Raw genomic sequence first — 16,278 nt, 5'->3', positions numbered from 1 at the left:
CCCCTCCTCCTCATCCTCCTCATCCTCCTCCTCCTCCTCCTGAACGCGCTGAGATATAGACAGGAGGGTGCTCTGACTATCCAGCGACATACTGTCTTCCCCCGGCTCTGTTTCCGAGCGCAAAGCGGCTGCCTTTATGGTTTGCAGGGAACTTCTCAAGATGCATAGCAGAGGAATGGTGACGCTAATGATTGCAGCATCGCCGCTCACCACCTGGGTAGACTGATCAAAGTTTCGAAGGACCTGGCAGATGTCTGCCAACCAGGCCCACTCTTCTGAAAAGAATTGAGGAGGCTGACTCCCACTGCGCCGCCCATGTTGGAGTTGGTATTCGACTATAGCTCTACGCTGCTCATAGAGCCTAGCCAACATGTGGAGCGTAGAGTTCCACCGTGTGGGCACGTCGCACAGCAGTCGGTGCACTGGCAGATTAAACCGATGTTGCAGGGTGCGCAGGGTGGCAGCGTCCGTGTGGGACTTGCGGAAATGTGCGCAGAGCCGGCGCACCTTTACGAGCAGGTCTGACAAGCGTGGGTAGCTTTTCAGAAAGCGCTGAACCACCAAATTAAAGACGTGGGCCAGGCATGGCACGTGCGTGAGGCTGCCGAGCTGCAGAGCAGCCACCAGGTTACGGCCGTTGTCACACACGACCATGCCCGGTTGGAGGCTCAGCGGCGCAAGCCAACGGTCCGTCTGCTCTGTCAGACCCTGCAGCAGTTCGTGGGCCGTGTGCCTCCTATCTCCTAAGCTGAGTAGTTTCAGCACGGCCTGCTGACGCTTGCCCACCGCTGTGCTGCCACGCCGCGCGACACCGACTGCTGGCGACGTCCTGCTGCTGCTGACACATCTAGATTGCGAGACAGAGGTTGAGGAGGAGGAGGAGGAGGGTGCTTTAGTGGAAGAAGCATACACCGCCGCAGATACCACCACCGAGCTGGGGCCCGCAATTCTGGGGGTGGGTAGGACGTGAGCGGTCCCAGGCTCTGACTCTGTCCCAGCCTCCACTAAATTCACCCAATGTGCCGTCAGGGAGATGTAGTGGCCCTGCCCGCCTGTGCTTGTGCACGTGTCCGTAGTTAAGTGGACCTTGCCACTAACCGCATTGCTGAGGGCGCGTACAATGTTGCGGGAGACGTGGTCGTGCAGGGCTGGGACGGCACATCGGGAAAAGTAGTGGCGACTGGGAACTGAGTAGCGCGGGGCCGCCGCCGCCATCATAGCTTTGAAGGACTCCGTTTCCACATCCCTATACGGCAGCATCTCAAGGCTGATAAATTTGGCTATGTGGACGGTTAACGATTAAGCGTGCGGGTGCGTGGTGGCGTACTTGCGCTTGCGCTCCAACACTTGCGCTAGTGACGGCTGGACTGTGCGGTGCGAGACATTGGTGGATGGGGCCGAGGACAGCGGAGGTGAGTCTGTGGGTGCAGGCCATGAGACGGTTGTGCCTGTGTCCTGAGAGGGAGGTTGGATCTCAGTGGCAGGTTGGGGCACAGGGGGAGAGGCAGCGGTGCAAACTGGAGGCGGTGAACGGCCTTCGTCCCACCTTGTGGGGTGCTTGGCCATCATATGTCTGCGCATGCTGGTGGTGGTGAGGCTGTTGGTGGTGGCTCCCCGGCTGATCTTGGCGCGACAAAGGTTGCACACCACTGTTCGTCGGTCGTCAGGCGTCTCTGTGAAAAACTGCCAGACCTTAGAGCACCTTGGCCTCTGCAGGGTGGCATGGCGCGAGGGTGTGCTTTGGGAAACACTTGGTGGATTATTCGGTCTGGCCCTGCCTCTACCCCTGGCCACCGCATTGCCTCTTGCAACCTGCCCTGCTGATGCCCTTGCCTCCCCCTCTGAAGACCTGTCCTGAGTAGGCGTTGCACACCAGGTGGGGTCAGTCACCTCATCGTCCTGCTGCTCTTCCTCCGAATCCTCTGTGCGCTGCTCCCTTGGACTTACTGCCCTTACTACTACCTCACTGCAAGACAACTGTGTCTCATCGTCATCGTCCTCCTCACCCACAGAAAGTTCTTGAGACAGTTGGCGGAAGTCCCCAGCCTCTTCCCCCGGACCCCGGGAACTTTCGAATGGTTGGGCATCAGTGACTATAAACTCCTCTGGTGGGAGAGGAACCACTCCTGCCCAATCTAAGCAGGGGCCCGAGAACAGTTCCTGGGAGTGTTCCCGCTCCTGAGCAGGTGTCATTGTAGTGGAGTGAGGAGGCTGGGAGGAAGGAGGAGCAGCAGACAGAGGATTTGGATTTGCAGCAGTGGACGGCGCAGAACTGTGGGTGGATGATAGCTTGCTCGAAGCACTTTCTGCCATCCAGGACAGGACCTGCTCACACTGCTCATTTTCTAATAAAGGTCTCCCGCGTGGACCCATTAATTGGGCGATGAATGTGGGGACGCCAGAAACGTGCCTCTCTCCTAATCGCGCAGCAGTCGGCTGCGACACACCTGGATCAGGAGCTCGGCCTGTGCCCACACCCTGGCTTGGCCCTCCGCGTCCTCGGCCACGTCCACGTCCACGTCCTCTAGGCTTACCCCTACCCCTCAGCATGCTGTATTACCAGTGATTTGATTTCCCAGGCAGGAAATAAATTGGCGCAAGCCTGCAGGCCAAATATAATGTTTTCGCTTTTTTGCAAAGGGAAGACCCCACTGCGTATATTCAATGAAAAACAATATGTTTAATATCTGTGGTGTGGCCCTCAAAAAGTGTCACACAAGTATAGTGTAGCAGAGTTATTAACTCTAGCAGAGCAGGTATTTGCCAGTCAGGAAAGACAATAGCGCTAGGCTGCAGTAAAGCGTAGCTGGTTGCGTCTGATTTTTGTACGTTGTACACGCAGCACACACGTACACGGAGACCTTAGGACTGACACAGGCAGGCCAAATATAATTTTTTTCCTTTTTAGCTTAGGGAAGACCCCACTGCGTGTATTCAATGAAAAACAATACGTTTAATATCTGTGGTGTGGCCCTCAAAAAGTGTCACACAACTTTAGTGTAGCAGAGTTATTAACTCTGGCAGAGCAGGTATTTGCCAGTCAGGAAAGACAATGGCGCAAGCCTGCAGTAAAGCGTAGCTGGTTGCGTCTGATTTTTGTACGTTGTACACGCAGCACACACGTACACGGAGACCTTAGGACTGACACAGGCAGGCCAAATATAATTTTTTTCCTTTTTAGCTTAGGGAAGACCCCACTGCGTGTATTCAATGAAAAACAATACGTTTAATATCTGTGGTGTGGCCCTCAAAAAGTGTCACACAAGTATAGTGTAGCAGAGTTATTAACTCTAGCAGAGCAGGTATTTGCCAGTCAGGAAAGACAATGGCGCTAGGCTGCAGTAAAGCGTAGCTGGTTGCGTCTGATTTTTGTACGTTGTACACGCAGCACACACGTACACGGAGACCTTAGGACTGACACAGGCAGGCCAAATATAATTTTTTTCCTTTTTAGCAAAGGGAAGACCCCACTGCGTGTATTCAATGAATAATGTATGTCTTCTGGCCCTGCCTACACAATTCTATCCCTGTAGTATTAATGCCGGGTGCAATGGTCTGCACAGCCGGTTTTGAGGAAAAAAAAAAATATGCAACACTGCTAACAGCAGCCTGGACAGTACTGCACACGGATAGAAGTGGTCCTAGAAAGGACCGTTGGGGTTCTTGAAGCCTACACTAACTCCTAACACTCTCCCTGCCTAACCCCCACTTCTGTCCCTATTGCAGGGCGCAATGCTCTGCAGATCCAATTTTGGACAAAAAAAAATAAAAATACAGTGCTAACACAGTACTGCACACTAGTAGATGTGGCCCTGAGAAGGGCCGTTGGGGTTCTTGAAGCCTACACTGACTCCTAACGCTCTCCCTACAGCAGCACCAGCAGCAGCACTTTCCCTCAGCTAAGTCACAAGGCATGTGTGGCGAGCCGCGGGAGGGGCCGATTTTTATACTCGGGTGACATCTGATCGCCCCAGCCACTCACAGCAGGGGGGTGGTATAGGGCTTGAACGTCACAGGGGGAAGTTGTAATGCCTTCCCTGTCTTTCAATTGGCCAGAAAAGCGCGCTAACGTCTCAGAGAGGAAAGTGAAAGTAACCAGAACACCGCGTGGTGCTCGTTACGAGTAACGAGCATCCCGAACACCCTAATATTCGCACGAATATCAAGCTCGGACGAGTACGTTCGCTCATCTCTAGTAACATTGAGAATTTTTTTATATATCTCTGCTAGCGCACATAGTACGAGCCCCCAAATACCATCAATCTAATGCGTTTGAATCCCAAGTAGTGCATGACTCCATCACACTCCACAGACCCCAAATATAAACACTGACTCTAAAAATACAGACCCTAAACTACACCCCAAAATAAATACAAACCTAAGAATAAAAAGCAGACCCCCAGACCCTGCAACAGGGGGTGGATAGAGTGCTCACAATCATCTACCTGAAAAGAGAGGCAAAAGGGGAAGCCTCAATGGTAGTGAATCCGGGCTCGCTATAGTCCCAGGCTAATTGAGCACATGTGCTGCCTGCATTCTAGTATGGAAGGGACCAGATCTGCAAAGAGTTGAACACCCGCCTCTGTTCCAGGGAGAGACAAAAGGTTCTGTTGTGGCTGTTCTGGGATCTGTTCCTTTCTAGTAATCTGGTTTAGGTCTCGTATTTGGTTCTCTTCATCTTCTGTTTCTGGTGGGAGTGGTTTTAGGTGAGACTTGCTTGGGAGAACTATTTAACCTGGCCTTGCGCTTGGCTCATTGCTGTTTAATTCAGTCTCCCTCTGACTGTGGTGGAAGTTAGAGGTTAGTGCTGGATCTCCTGTCTTCCCGATTCTTCACTAAGTTAAGTACCGAAGTTACTACTGTAACAAAATATGTATGAGAGCAGCACTCCGGGGTTTAAGTAAAAGATCAAATCTTTATTGTGCCCACACAACGTTTCAACCCTCCATCCGAGGGTCTTTATCAAGTTACTACTGTTGATATCTCATTCTCTGTGAGTTTCCCCTCTCCTCCATGTAGAGTCTGCTAGTGGCCTAGGTACGTGGTCAGGTTCACCCTTGTTAGCGGGGGTTTTCTGCATTTGGCAGGTCCCTTTCCTGGGTAAAGGGTGTATAGGGACAGTGTTTATCTAGTGTCTGTTGTCTTTATTGTTTACTATTGTTTTGTATGCGCTTGCTGTCTGTTTGTTCACAGACCATTAGTATTTAAGGTTTTGGATCCAGTGCGTCCTGATTGGACAGGTAATATTAAAACAGCCATGAGCTAAGCACCAAGTCAGGTTAAATAGTCCTCCAAAATTACCCACAGTTGAAACCAAGCAAGTCTCGCCAAATAGAAGACCTGAACCAGATTACTAGAAAGGAACAGATCTCAAAACTGCCACAACAGGTTCCTTGCAGTAGAAAGGATATTGTCTCTAGCAACAATGCAGTGGAGCTTAAGGACAATGTCTGTGGGGAGATTGTATTGTGCGGTTGAATAAAGACTCAGTGAATGCGATCAATGTGAAAGACTCCCTGGTCAACATGAAGAAGCAAGGCTTGGAATATATTTAGGGCTGCATCTTTGAGTGTAATTAAACATCCAGACAAGCCTTGTATTCGTAAGTTGGCCTGTCTAGAACTGTTTTCCAGATCTTCTAACTTTAACTCAAGTTGCATAATTTTTGTAGTGGACTGGGTGAGGCAGCTGAAGTTGAATCTCCATGTTTGGAAATTGGAGGAGAGGATCTTGGATGTGGGTTCTTCACATTTGGGGAGGATTGTACATGAAATATGATGAACCCATAGGTTCATAGAGATATCATATGTCACTGTTGGGCCAGAGTGTAATGCCTAGACATAATGCCCAAACATAACATTGTCAACAGTCACGCTTAGGAATTAAGCAATTATTTCCTTACATCCACTGCATACTTATCCAGCTGGGACAAGAAATAGATAGCTAATATGGAGGGGGGCACCAAGTGGTAGTAGTAGTTTATGAGGGCTCCGTGCATATTGGATGCAGTTAAGTAAATTGAAGGTGATCACACAATGATGAAGAGGCCTTTTTCTCTGCTTTGCAATAGCCTTGGCAAGCAAAATATATGCCAGTTGCTCCATAAAAGTTGTGCCACGGGTCCCTTAAAATGGCTGGATTTAGACTTGTTTCAGGACTACTCAGATTGTTCCAGGAGGGGACCAGACTGGTCCTCTTTGTAGAAAGATAGTGCAGACCTTCAGAACAAAGGTCCAAAAAATTAGGACTAGGCTTTGGTAACAATTAGTAAAATGAGTTAGTCTCCTATGGTTGTATTCCAGGACAGGTATGGGGCTAAGTAGAAGCTGACTACCAGTGAGGTTTTCCTAATAAATATGGAAACTTAAGTTCGGTATTATTTCCACAACAGAGTCCAGGCCCTGCTGAGGATAGAGCTTGATTAGCTCTAGAGGTGGCCCAAGATTTTATAATGGGAGCTCCAGTAAGATATAGAGATCCACTCCCAGCTCTCTGGATGGCAGGGGGTGGACCTGTAGTGTACTGGATGATGTACTCACCATTGGAGGTAAGGGATTCTTCCCAGGCAAAAAGTCACCCCAGGGTTTCTGAGGATGAAGCTTCCTGTAGTACCAAGTATCTCCTGTGAAGATTGAAGGCGGCACATCTGCAGGACCTAGGTGCCACATCCAGGACAAACTGCAGAATCAGCTGTCTGGAAGGCCTAGCGCATCTCCCTGATGAGGAAACCTTCCGTGTTGGGTGGAGCAGGGGGCTGATGTTGGTGCCTGTACCATAGGGTTTGGAGGCAGCAGAGTCCCAATGTAGCTGAAAACAGAATCCTAGTGTGCTCAGAAGTTGGCCTCTTCCTCCTGTGGTTGCTGGTTCAGCCACCACAAGGTCTCGAGGATGCAGTGCAGGAGTTAGGTGGGTCAAATTCTGCAAGAGGCACCTCAAGGGAGTGTAGAGTGGTGTAAAACAATGTTATTAGGGGGGAAAAGCTAGTTTGGATGGCAGGTGGGAAAGGGATGATTAATGGCATGGAGGAGCTCTATAGTTCAGTATCGTCTCACGTCTGCATCTAGCCACACACCGGACAGACCCCCCCTTAAAGACAATTATCCTAACATTCTACCATATTGTTTTAAAATTGGCTTAAAAACCTACAAAATGTTGACCAAATTTCTTTTAGACGAATACTAAAATTTCATGTTATTTTTTTTCTAGTTTATCATTGCAGGATCTCTATCAATTGCTGCTTCTTGCAAGCCATCTGTGGGCAAGGTGAGAACTCACTAATTAACATTCTAACACAATAACTTCATCCTTTAAAGACCAGCAATTTTTCATATTTTTATTTTTTCATCCCCACTTTTCAAGAGTTATAACTTTTTAATTTTTGTGTCAACATAGCTATATGATGGCTTGTTCTTGCAGGACGTATTTCATGTATTGAAATTTTTTTAAGTGGAATGAAATAGAATAAAAGCCACAATTTAGCCACTATTTTTGGGGCTTTGTTTTTACCATGTTCATAGTATAGCAAAAATGATCTGTTAACCATGTGCAAAAGTGGCCATACCAAATTTATACACTTTTTAAAAATGCTGTATTACTTTTAAAGAATAAAGGAACCCTTTCAAAAAATTGCTTTTGACCACCATATTTTAAGACCCATAACTTTTTATATTTTACTGTCAATAGAGCTCTGTGAAGGCTTATTATTTGTGGCGCAGCTTGTAGTTTTTAATGGTACCATCTTAAGGTACATACGACTTTTTGATTACTTTTTATTCCAATTTTTTTAGGAGACAGGGTGCCCAAAGAAACGCAATTAAGGCATTGTTTATTTTTTTCCTATGATGCCACTATGTAGGATAAAGAATTAGATATTTCAATAGTTCAGACTTTTATGGACACAGCAATATCAGCCATGTTTTTTTTTTAAATCATTCTGAGAAATGGGAAAAAGGGTTTTTTTTTAACTTTTCATTTTTTGATTTTAAATCATTTTATTTAACTAATTTTCAGAGTTTTATTTTTAGACTCTATAGAGGATTTTAACTTGCAATAGTTTGATCGCTTCCACATATACTTCAGTATTGCAGTGTATTGTATTTTTAACAATAGTCTATTAAGCCCTGGCACAGATTGACAGACTGCAATACATGTTTTTTTCTAGCCTACAGGCTTCCATGTGAACCCCTCAGCATCCCATAATTGTGTTGGGGGCTGTTGGGGCGGCGCAAGGCACTTTCCTCTCATGTTAGCTGCTTAGATACGGTGTCTACTTTGACAGCATCTAAACTGTTAACTGCAGCAATTGCAGCGAGCTCTGACTGTAGTTATTGCAGGCTCCATACACAACCCGTGACCCCCTGTCATATATTTACAGCAGGTACTTGTTATGCGGTTAACTTCAATCTGCCATCGTAGCTCCCAAATTTCCCTCTGCCACTTTAAGGTTATGCGCCTCTTCACTACCAAATTGTTTTTATTTGCTCCAATGCTTCAAAAATGAAAAATAAACTTTTTTTTCTTATGGTCTTTATTTAAAATTTCCTACAGCTCCTTTGTAGACCTACACATCTACTTGATAACAGACAAGAAACTAACCCTATGTAGTTTGATCCTATAGCCATACTTGCGTTCATCTGTCCCCTACTTCTTTGCAGGGCTACTGAATGTATATTACCAAAAAGTAGAGAACAGATAGAAAGGAGTATGCCTGCAGGATCAGACATTACTGTTTGTTTGTTGTCTGTTACCATGGCAACACATGGGTCTGCATAGGAGCTGTAAACAGAAATTGGTATGAAACTTTTAATTAAGTCCATTTGCAATGTATATCATTTTTAAATGTTTTTCTATTTTTAAAAGGAAAAAAAATTTTCTTAAACAAAACTTGCTGTCTTTCAGCATATTCTTACTTTTTAAAAAAAAAAATTTTTCATCGATTAGGCTCTGCAATGGCTGGTTTTTTTCAGTGTGAGGTGTTGTTTTTATTAGTACCATTTTGTTAATTTTTTATTTACATCTTTTGGAAAGCCAGGATAAAAAAAAATAATCTGGCAATCCGCATTTTTTTTTTTTTTACGGCCTTCACCATGCAGAATAAATATTGTGATACTTTAATAGTTCAGACTTTTACATATACTAAATCTTTTTTCACATTGCTATTTAGTTCCCATACGGAGACTTGAGCTTGCAGTCATTCGATCTCTTGTACTTCAGTATATAGTGATTTTTGATATTGCCACAGACAGGACTTGATAGGCAGCCATGCATGGCAATGCTGGGAGCCTTCAGTAGGCTCTAAGCTGCCATGAGTACCCATTGACACTTCCCAATCACGTTTCCGGGGATGCCGATTCGGAGTGGGAAGAGGTCCCTCCCGCTGACTGTCCATGTGGCTAAACAGTTAACAGCTGTGGCAGTTACCGGTAACAGTCAGGTATGGAGCACACTCGGCTCCTAAGTTTACTCCATACACCCTTCACGACCGCATGGCATATATTAATGATATGCAGTCAGGAAGGGGTTTAACTTATCTAACTCATTTGATGTGAACATAAAATTACCTGTTGGTGGTCCATGATCCAATATCAGGTCCTGGCAAGCATTTACCATTCTCTGGTAGTCCAGATAATTATATTTTACTAGCACTTTCAATCAATGCCAGAGCTTGCATGGAGATTCAGCATTGTCACCCTCTGACAACTTTCACTATTATCTAGTAAACTTTTTCTATTTGGTAATTTATATTTATTTATAACCTTAGGATTTTTTTTTCATTGCAGGTGACCGCAACCTTGGCTCTAAATATACTCAGCTGTATAGCAGCGGGGATTACAGTGGCAATACTTGTCGTATTTTTTGTCAGCAGCTCATGGTCGTCTTATTACCACATTGCTAGCTACTGTGCATATTACAAGCGAAGCCGAACGTGTGAAGGGGAATTCTTGCCACGGGTAATTTAAAAAAAAATATTTTTTTTTCAGCAAAATAGGTATTTTCACTTTCGTTTATGCACTTTCTTTGTAATTTAAAGGGATTGTCTGGTTTTGAAAACATGTTTTCAAATAACCCATAAGAGAATTCCAAATTCTTCCACCATTCAATGTCCTAATTTATTAGCCAGAATGGAGAGTAACTCCCGCTCTTGAGGGACCAGCTTGTTAGGGCTTCTTGTGCATTAGGGCTTCTTCACATGGGCGTGTGGTAACAGCGTACTACATCCGTGGGTTCTGTATGTGTAATACGCTGTTCCAATCTGCCATAGACTCTCATGTTGTCGCTCACACATATTGTGTGAAATATGTGCGCATATAACAGTTCAGTACTATGCAGTAGAACTCTAGGTAAATTCCTCATACACGTAAATCTAGTATTTGTGCCTTCTTGAGTGCACAGCAGACCTGCCCGTCAGCTAACTCATCCTCACTGGTGTGCACACCAATGCTTAATGAGGTCAACCTCACTTACGAGACAGTGAATTGGAACCCGATGAGTTGTCCTATTATTCCTCTGAAATTGAGGACTCAGTGCTGATGCTTTCCCTCAGGCAGATGGTCACACTTGGGGCAGCAGTATCCCTGTTGACCATTGCTCTGATCCAAGTGGACTTTGGTCTGTGTAAGGTTGAAAAAATGAACACATGCCCATCTCATGCAGCCTATTACCCTCTAATGTTCACCTAGAGGAAGGTAAAAAAAGCATGCAGTAGAAATCAATTTTCCTCATTTTAGGGGAACAAAATTACTTCTTGACTCCAACCTAGCAATCAGAATAACTCATGGGATCACCGTCCATACTGAAATAATCAGTGACTATAACATGTAACAAAGTAATATAGTATATAAGGCCAAAAAAATACATATGGTCATCCAGTTCAGCCTATTACCCCTCCCCAATGTTGATCCAGAGGAAGGCAGAACAAAAACAATGAGGTAGAGGCCAATTTTCCTTCCTGACTCCAATCTGGCAATCAAAATAATCCCTCCTCGATTCTTTTATTGAATTTGCCATCACCATGTCCCCAGGCAGAGAGTTCCACAGTCTCACTGCTCTTACAGTGAAGAACCCCCTTCTATGTCGGTGTAGAAACCTTCTTTTCTCAAGAAGAAAGGGGCACACTCTTGTTACAGTCACAGACCTAGGTATAAATGATGGGAGAGATCTCTGTATTGTCCCCTGATATATTTATATATAGTTTTTAGGTCGCCCCTCAGCCGGCTTTTTTCTAAACTAAATAATCCTAATTATGATAACCTCTCTGGCACTTGTAGTCCGCCCATTCCGTTTATTACTGTAGTTGTTCACCTTTGTACCCCCTCAAGCTCTGATATGTCCTTCTTGAGTACTGGTGCACAAAACTGTACACAATATTCCATGTGTGGTCTGACTAGTGACTTGTAAAGAGGTAGAGCACTGTTCTCGTCATGTGCCCCTAGATCCCTCTTGATGCACCCCATGGTCCTATTTGCCTTGGCAGCAGCTGCCTGACACCGCTTGCTGCAGTTAAGCTTACAGATAACTCAAATCCCCAAGTCCTTTTCCATGTCCATGTTTCCCAGTGGTTTCCCATTTAGTGTGTAATGATGACATGTGTTTCCCTGCACATGTGCAGAAGCTTACATATATCAGTGTTAAACCTCATTTACCACTTTTCTGCCACCAATTTATCCAGATCCTCTTGCAATCTCCTTGAATCCTCTCTTGTGTTCATTTCTTTAAATAGTTTTGTGTCATCTGCAAATATTGATATTTTGTTGCACAATCCTTATAATATTATTACACTCAAGAAAGGCTTTGAGGCCCCTCCTAAATTTTTTTTATCGCGTTTGCCATAACGGCGTCCTCAGAGAGTTCCACAGTCTCACTGCTCTTACAGTAAAGAACCCCCTTCTATGTTGGTGTAAAAACCTTCTTTCCACTAGACGTAGAGGACGCCCCTTTGTTACCGTCAGTCCCGGGTATAAACAGATCACGGGAGAGATCTCTGTATTGACAGCTGATATATTTATACATAGTTATTAGGTCGCGCCTCAGCTGTCGTCTTTCTAAATAACCCAATATTGATAACCTCTCTGGGTATTAACTTTAGTAAATGGGTATACCATTTATTAACTTCAGTTGTTTGCCTTTGTAGCCGCTCAAGCTCTGATATGTCCTTCTTAGGTATCAGAGCACAAAACTGTACACAATATTCCATGTGTGGTCTGATTTGTAAAGAGGAAGAATAATGCCACGACATGGGCCTTTAGATCTCTTTTGATGCACCCCATGATCCTATTTGCCTCGGCTGCAGCTGCCTGACACTGGCTGCTCCAGTTAAGTTTATACTTAGCGAAAATCCCCAAGTCCTTTTCCATGTCAGTATTTCCCAGCAGTTTCCCATTTAGTGTGTAATGATGACATGTATTTCCCTGCCCATGTGCAGAACCTTACATGTATCCTTTTCTGCATGAGCCACCAACTTATCCAGATCCATTTGCAACTGCATTCTGTCCTCTCTTTACATGATTTGGTATCATCTGTGAATATTGCTATTTTACTCTACAATCCTTATACCTAATCATTAATAAATATATTAAAAAGAATAGTGCCCTGTACTGACCCCTACGATACCCCACTAGTAACGGTGACTCAATTAGAGTATGTACCATTTATAACCACCCTCTGCTTTCCATCACTTAGAAGCAGATCAGCTTGGTTTGACAGGAGTGGTCTCTCATAATCCCAGGTTGATATGGAGTTATACAGCTATTTTCCTTGACGTCCTCCAGGATAGTGTCTCTTAGAAACCCTTCAAACATTCTACCCACAATAGAAGTTAGACTTACCGGCCTGTAGTTCCCAGGTTTGCTTTTTAACCCCTTTTTGAATATTGGCACCACATTGGCTATGCGTCAATGCACCACTACCCACAATAGAAGTTAGACGTACCAGCCTGTAGTTTCCACGTTTGCTTTTTGATCCTTTTTTGAATATTGGTACCACATTGGCTAGGAGTCAATGCACCACTTAGAGGGATGGGTTTTACTCCTGGTGCCACCATGCACTTGTTCAACTTAGCACTGTAAGCACTCTGTTCCCTGGTGCGGCTATACGCCTCTCTGAGCGACCGGGCTGATGCACTGTTTAAAGGAAAGCAAGTGTTTCCCTCCTTACAGCCCATTGATTTAAATCAAAACTGTGTGGTGTCTCATGTCCCCCATGGTGAGGATGTGGGGTAATGAACACTTGTTCTTGGGTTTCCCCACATACAACAGTTGATGGCTGGGGGATTGGGGTGACTGCTTTACAAAAAAATTGCCTTATGCGTACAACCCCTTTAAAAAGTATTTTCACTAGGGGACATCAAAATGCGTGCAAAGGAAAACTGGTTTAGTTGCCCATTGCGTCCAATCAGATTCCACCTCTGGAAAATGAAAGCAGAGACCTCACTTAATTTTCGCTCCTTTTCAGGCTTAACCAATTAGAAATAATGGGTGAAGGCAGACTAAGCTTAGAACAAAGGAGATTTATCCTAATGTGCTGCTGAAAGTTTGAAAAGTTGAAGTGCAAAGAAAGTTTCAGAGTTTCAAACAAATCCACCTACATGACTTACTGTCACTTCAATTAGAGATAAGTGTGAAGCAGATGGAACTGTTCAAAATGTCTACAAGAAACGTTCCGGAACACTGCGGACATCGACGAGCCCTACAAAGCAAGAGAGGTAGATAGAAAAGTATCACCAGAGTCCAAGATGATCTGTGCGGCAAGCAGATTGTGGAACAGGAATTCCAATGTCAAGTGTCCATCGCATTTTGAAGCACTGTGAATAGACAAGTTACATTCCAAGAATAGTCCATGCTGTCAATGAAGAAGATCCAGACTGGAGGTCGCGGTTTTACGAATGGTACTTGGCGAGATGTGCAGAGAATGCGCAGTGTCCAGGAAAGATTGGAGCGATGAGGCTACATTTAGATTAAATGGCTCAACTCACCGCCACAATTGCACCTACTGGGGACCTGAGAATCCGCATATTATGGAGGAATATTGTGATAGTTTACCTGGAGTTACAGTGTGGTGCGGCTTATCAATGAAGGCATTCATTGGACCATTCTCTTTTGACACTACTGTGACTAATACCATTTACTTGGACTCGCTGAAGCAATCTGTCACGCCGCACATTCAAAAGGACTTCGAGGATGAGGAGTTCCATTTCCCACAGGATGGAGCACCCTACACTACCATCATAATGTATGGGTCTACTTTAATGACAATCTGCCAAATAGATGGATTACATGAAGAGGTTCAGTAGAATACCCCCACGTTCACCGAACCTCACACTACTAGACTTTGTTTATTATGGAGATATGTAAAATAAAGCTTATGGCAAAAAATCAGCAAGTCAATGAATTGAGGGCGGCCATTGAAGACTACGGCGCACAAATACTGAAAGGAAATGATTCTTGATGTTTGTGTAGACCCTGTTCAATGCCCTAAGCTTGGAATCTGACAACTAATTTTACTTGCAATACACAATGGATCACTATGCGCCATACTTATGATCTGACGATCTGTCTGGGAGGAGGTTCACCTCTATGCAACTCTTGCTATCATTCGAGTTTGTCATCGTTCTCCCAACCCCTGGTAAATGCAACTTTGAACCATGCTGACATCCTGGCCTACATGCGTGGCTATCTGCCAGAGAAATAAACCAAGGTCTCTCAATTCATGGATTCTGTTACTCTCAGTTTGCAAGAAGCGGCAATAACTGGAACATCGACAAACAGAAAGCATCCCTTAATCATACAGCCAGACTTTATCTGATCTTTGAGGTTTTGTGTGGCTACATGCCACACATTGGAGCTAGCTGCTTGAAAATGCGACACCTTTTATTTACTTCCTTGATGTGCATAACCTTACAGCTTGTCCTTCTGGGTGCTGCAATTTAAAAGTTGAGGGGTGTATATTTAAACTTTACAATGGTATGTAAAAATGGATATTCACTTTGACGACATGCTAGCAATGCCAAATGGTCAGGGGTGAACCTGTGATTGGCTAATTCTGAACACGACCAGATCGCTAAATATAAGAAGGTGTTGACACTTATGCAACCACATCATTTTAGTGTTATTTTTATTTTTGCACCCTGAACAATTTTAGTTTTTTTTCAATTGAATTGTACAGATAACGGGTCACATTGAAGACGGACATAAATCTGAAATGATTCATCTTTGTCTGATTTTTTTAACGTGACAAAAACATGGCAGTTCAACAGGGGTGTGGGGACTTTGTATATGTATTGTAGATATGAGATGGATAGATGAGATAGATAGATAGATAGATAGATAGATAGATAGATAGATAGATAGATAGATATAAGATAGGTAGATATGAGATAGAGAGATAGATATGAGATAGATAGATAGATAGATAGATAGATAGATAGATAGATAGATAGATAGATAGATAGATAGATAGATATAAGATAGGTAGATATGAGATTGAGAGATAGAAAGATATAAGATAGAGAGATAGATATGAGATAGATAGATATGAGATAGATAGATATGAGATAGATGTATAGATAGATAGATAGATAGATAGATAGATAGATATGAGATCGATAGATATTTGTCCCATTTTACCCATGATTTTTAATATTACAGGCTGTAGAAATTGGCATTGGATCATCCATTCTACTCTCTACTACTCTGGAGTTTTGCATCGCCTTGTCTACTTCTATCTTTGGATGCAAAACTGTGTGCAGGACATCATATAATGACACGGTGAGATTCATATTGAATGTTTATAATTAGAGATGAGCGAACATACTCGATTCGGGTGTTTTTGCACTTGAGCACCGCTTTTTCCGAGTAACTGACTACTCAGACGAAAAGATTCGGGGGGCACCGGGAGTGAGCGGAGGGTTGCAGAGGGGAGTGGGGGGGGGGGGGAGAGAGAGAGAGAGCTCCCCCCTGTTCCCCACTGCTACCCAGCACCCCCGAATCTTTTCGTCCGAGTAGTCAGTTACTCGCAAAAAGCGGTGCTCGAGTGCAAAAACACCCGAACCGAGTACATTCGCTCATCTCTATTTATAATGTATGATTCACATGCAGTATTCCTTAGGCCACTTTTACATGGGTGAGAAAATCACGCGAGATTTTTGCGTTGTGAAACGCACGAATCTCACACAAATATGAACCCCATTCTTTTGAATGGGGTCATATATGTGAGCGATCTTTTTTCCTTTACTCGCATCACGGTATATCCTATCTTTGGGTGTTGCCTCGGAACGCCTCGCCT

At 44.3% G+C, this 16,278-nt stretch overlaps 1 protein-coding gene across 1 annotated transcript in view; it reads left to right on the top strand.

The window, feature by feature from the left end:
• LOC136632099 (membrane-spanning 4-domains subfamily A member 4A-like) overlaps positions 1 to 16,278 on the top strand; it is a 32,258-nt gene that overhangs the window by 13,159 nt on the left and 2,821 nt on the right. The window contains exons 4-6 of the mRNA XM_066606721.1: positions 7,207 to 7,263; positions 9,780 to 9,950; positions 15,642 to 15,761. Coding sequence (XP_066462818.1) covers positions 7,207 to 7,263; positions 9,780 to 9,950; positions 15,642 to 15,761 — 348 coding nt within the window. The remainder of the gene's footprint in view (positions 1 to 7,206; positions 7,264 to 9,779; positions 9,951 to 15,641; positions 15,762 to 16,278) is intronic.

The sequence above is a fragment of the Eleutherodactylus coqui genome, chromosome 6 (genome assembly GCF_035609145.1).
Source record: "Eleutherodactylus coqui strain aEleCoq1 chromosome 6, aEleCoq1.hap1, whole genome shotgun sequence".
Lineage (NCBI taxonomy): Eukaryota > Metazoa > Chordata > Amphibia > Anura > Eleutherodactylidae > Eleutherodactylus > Eleutherodactylus coqui.
This window is presented reverse-complemented; position numbering and strand designations above follow the sequence as displayed.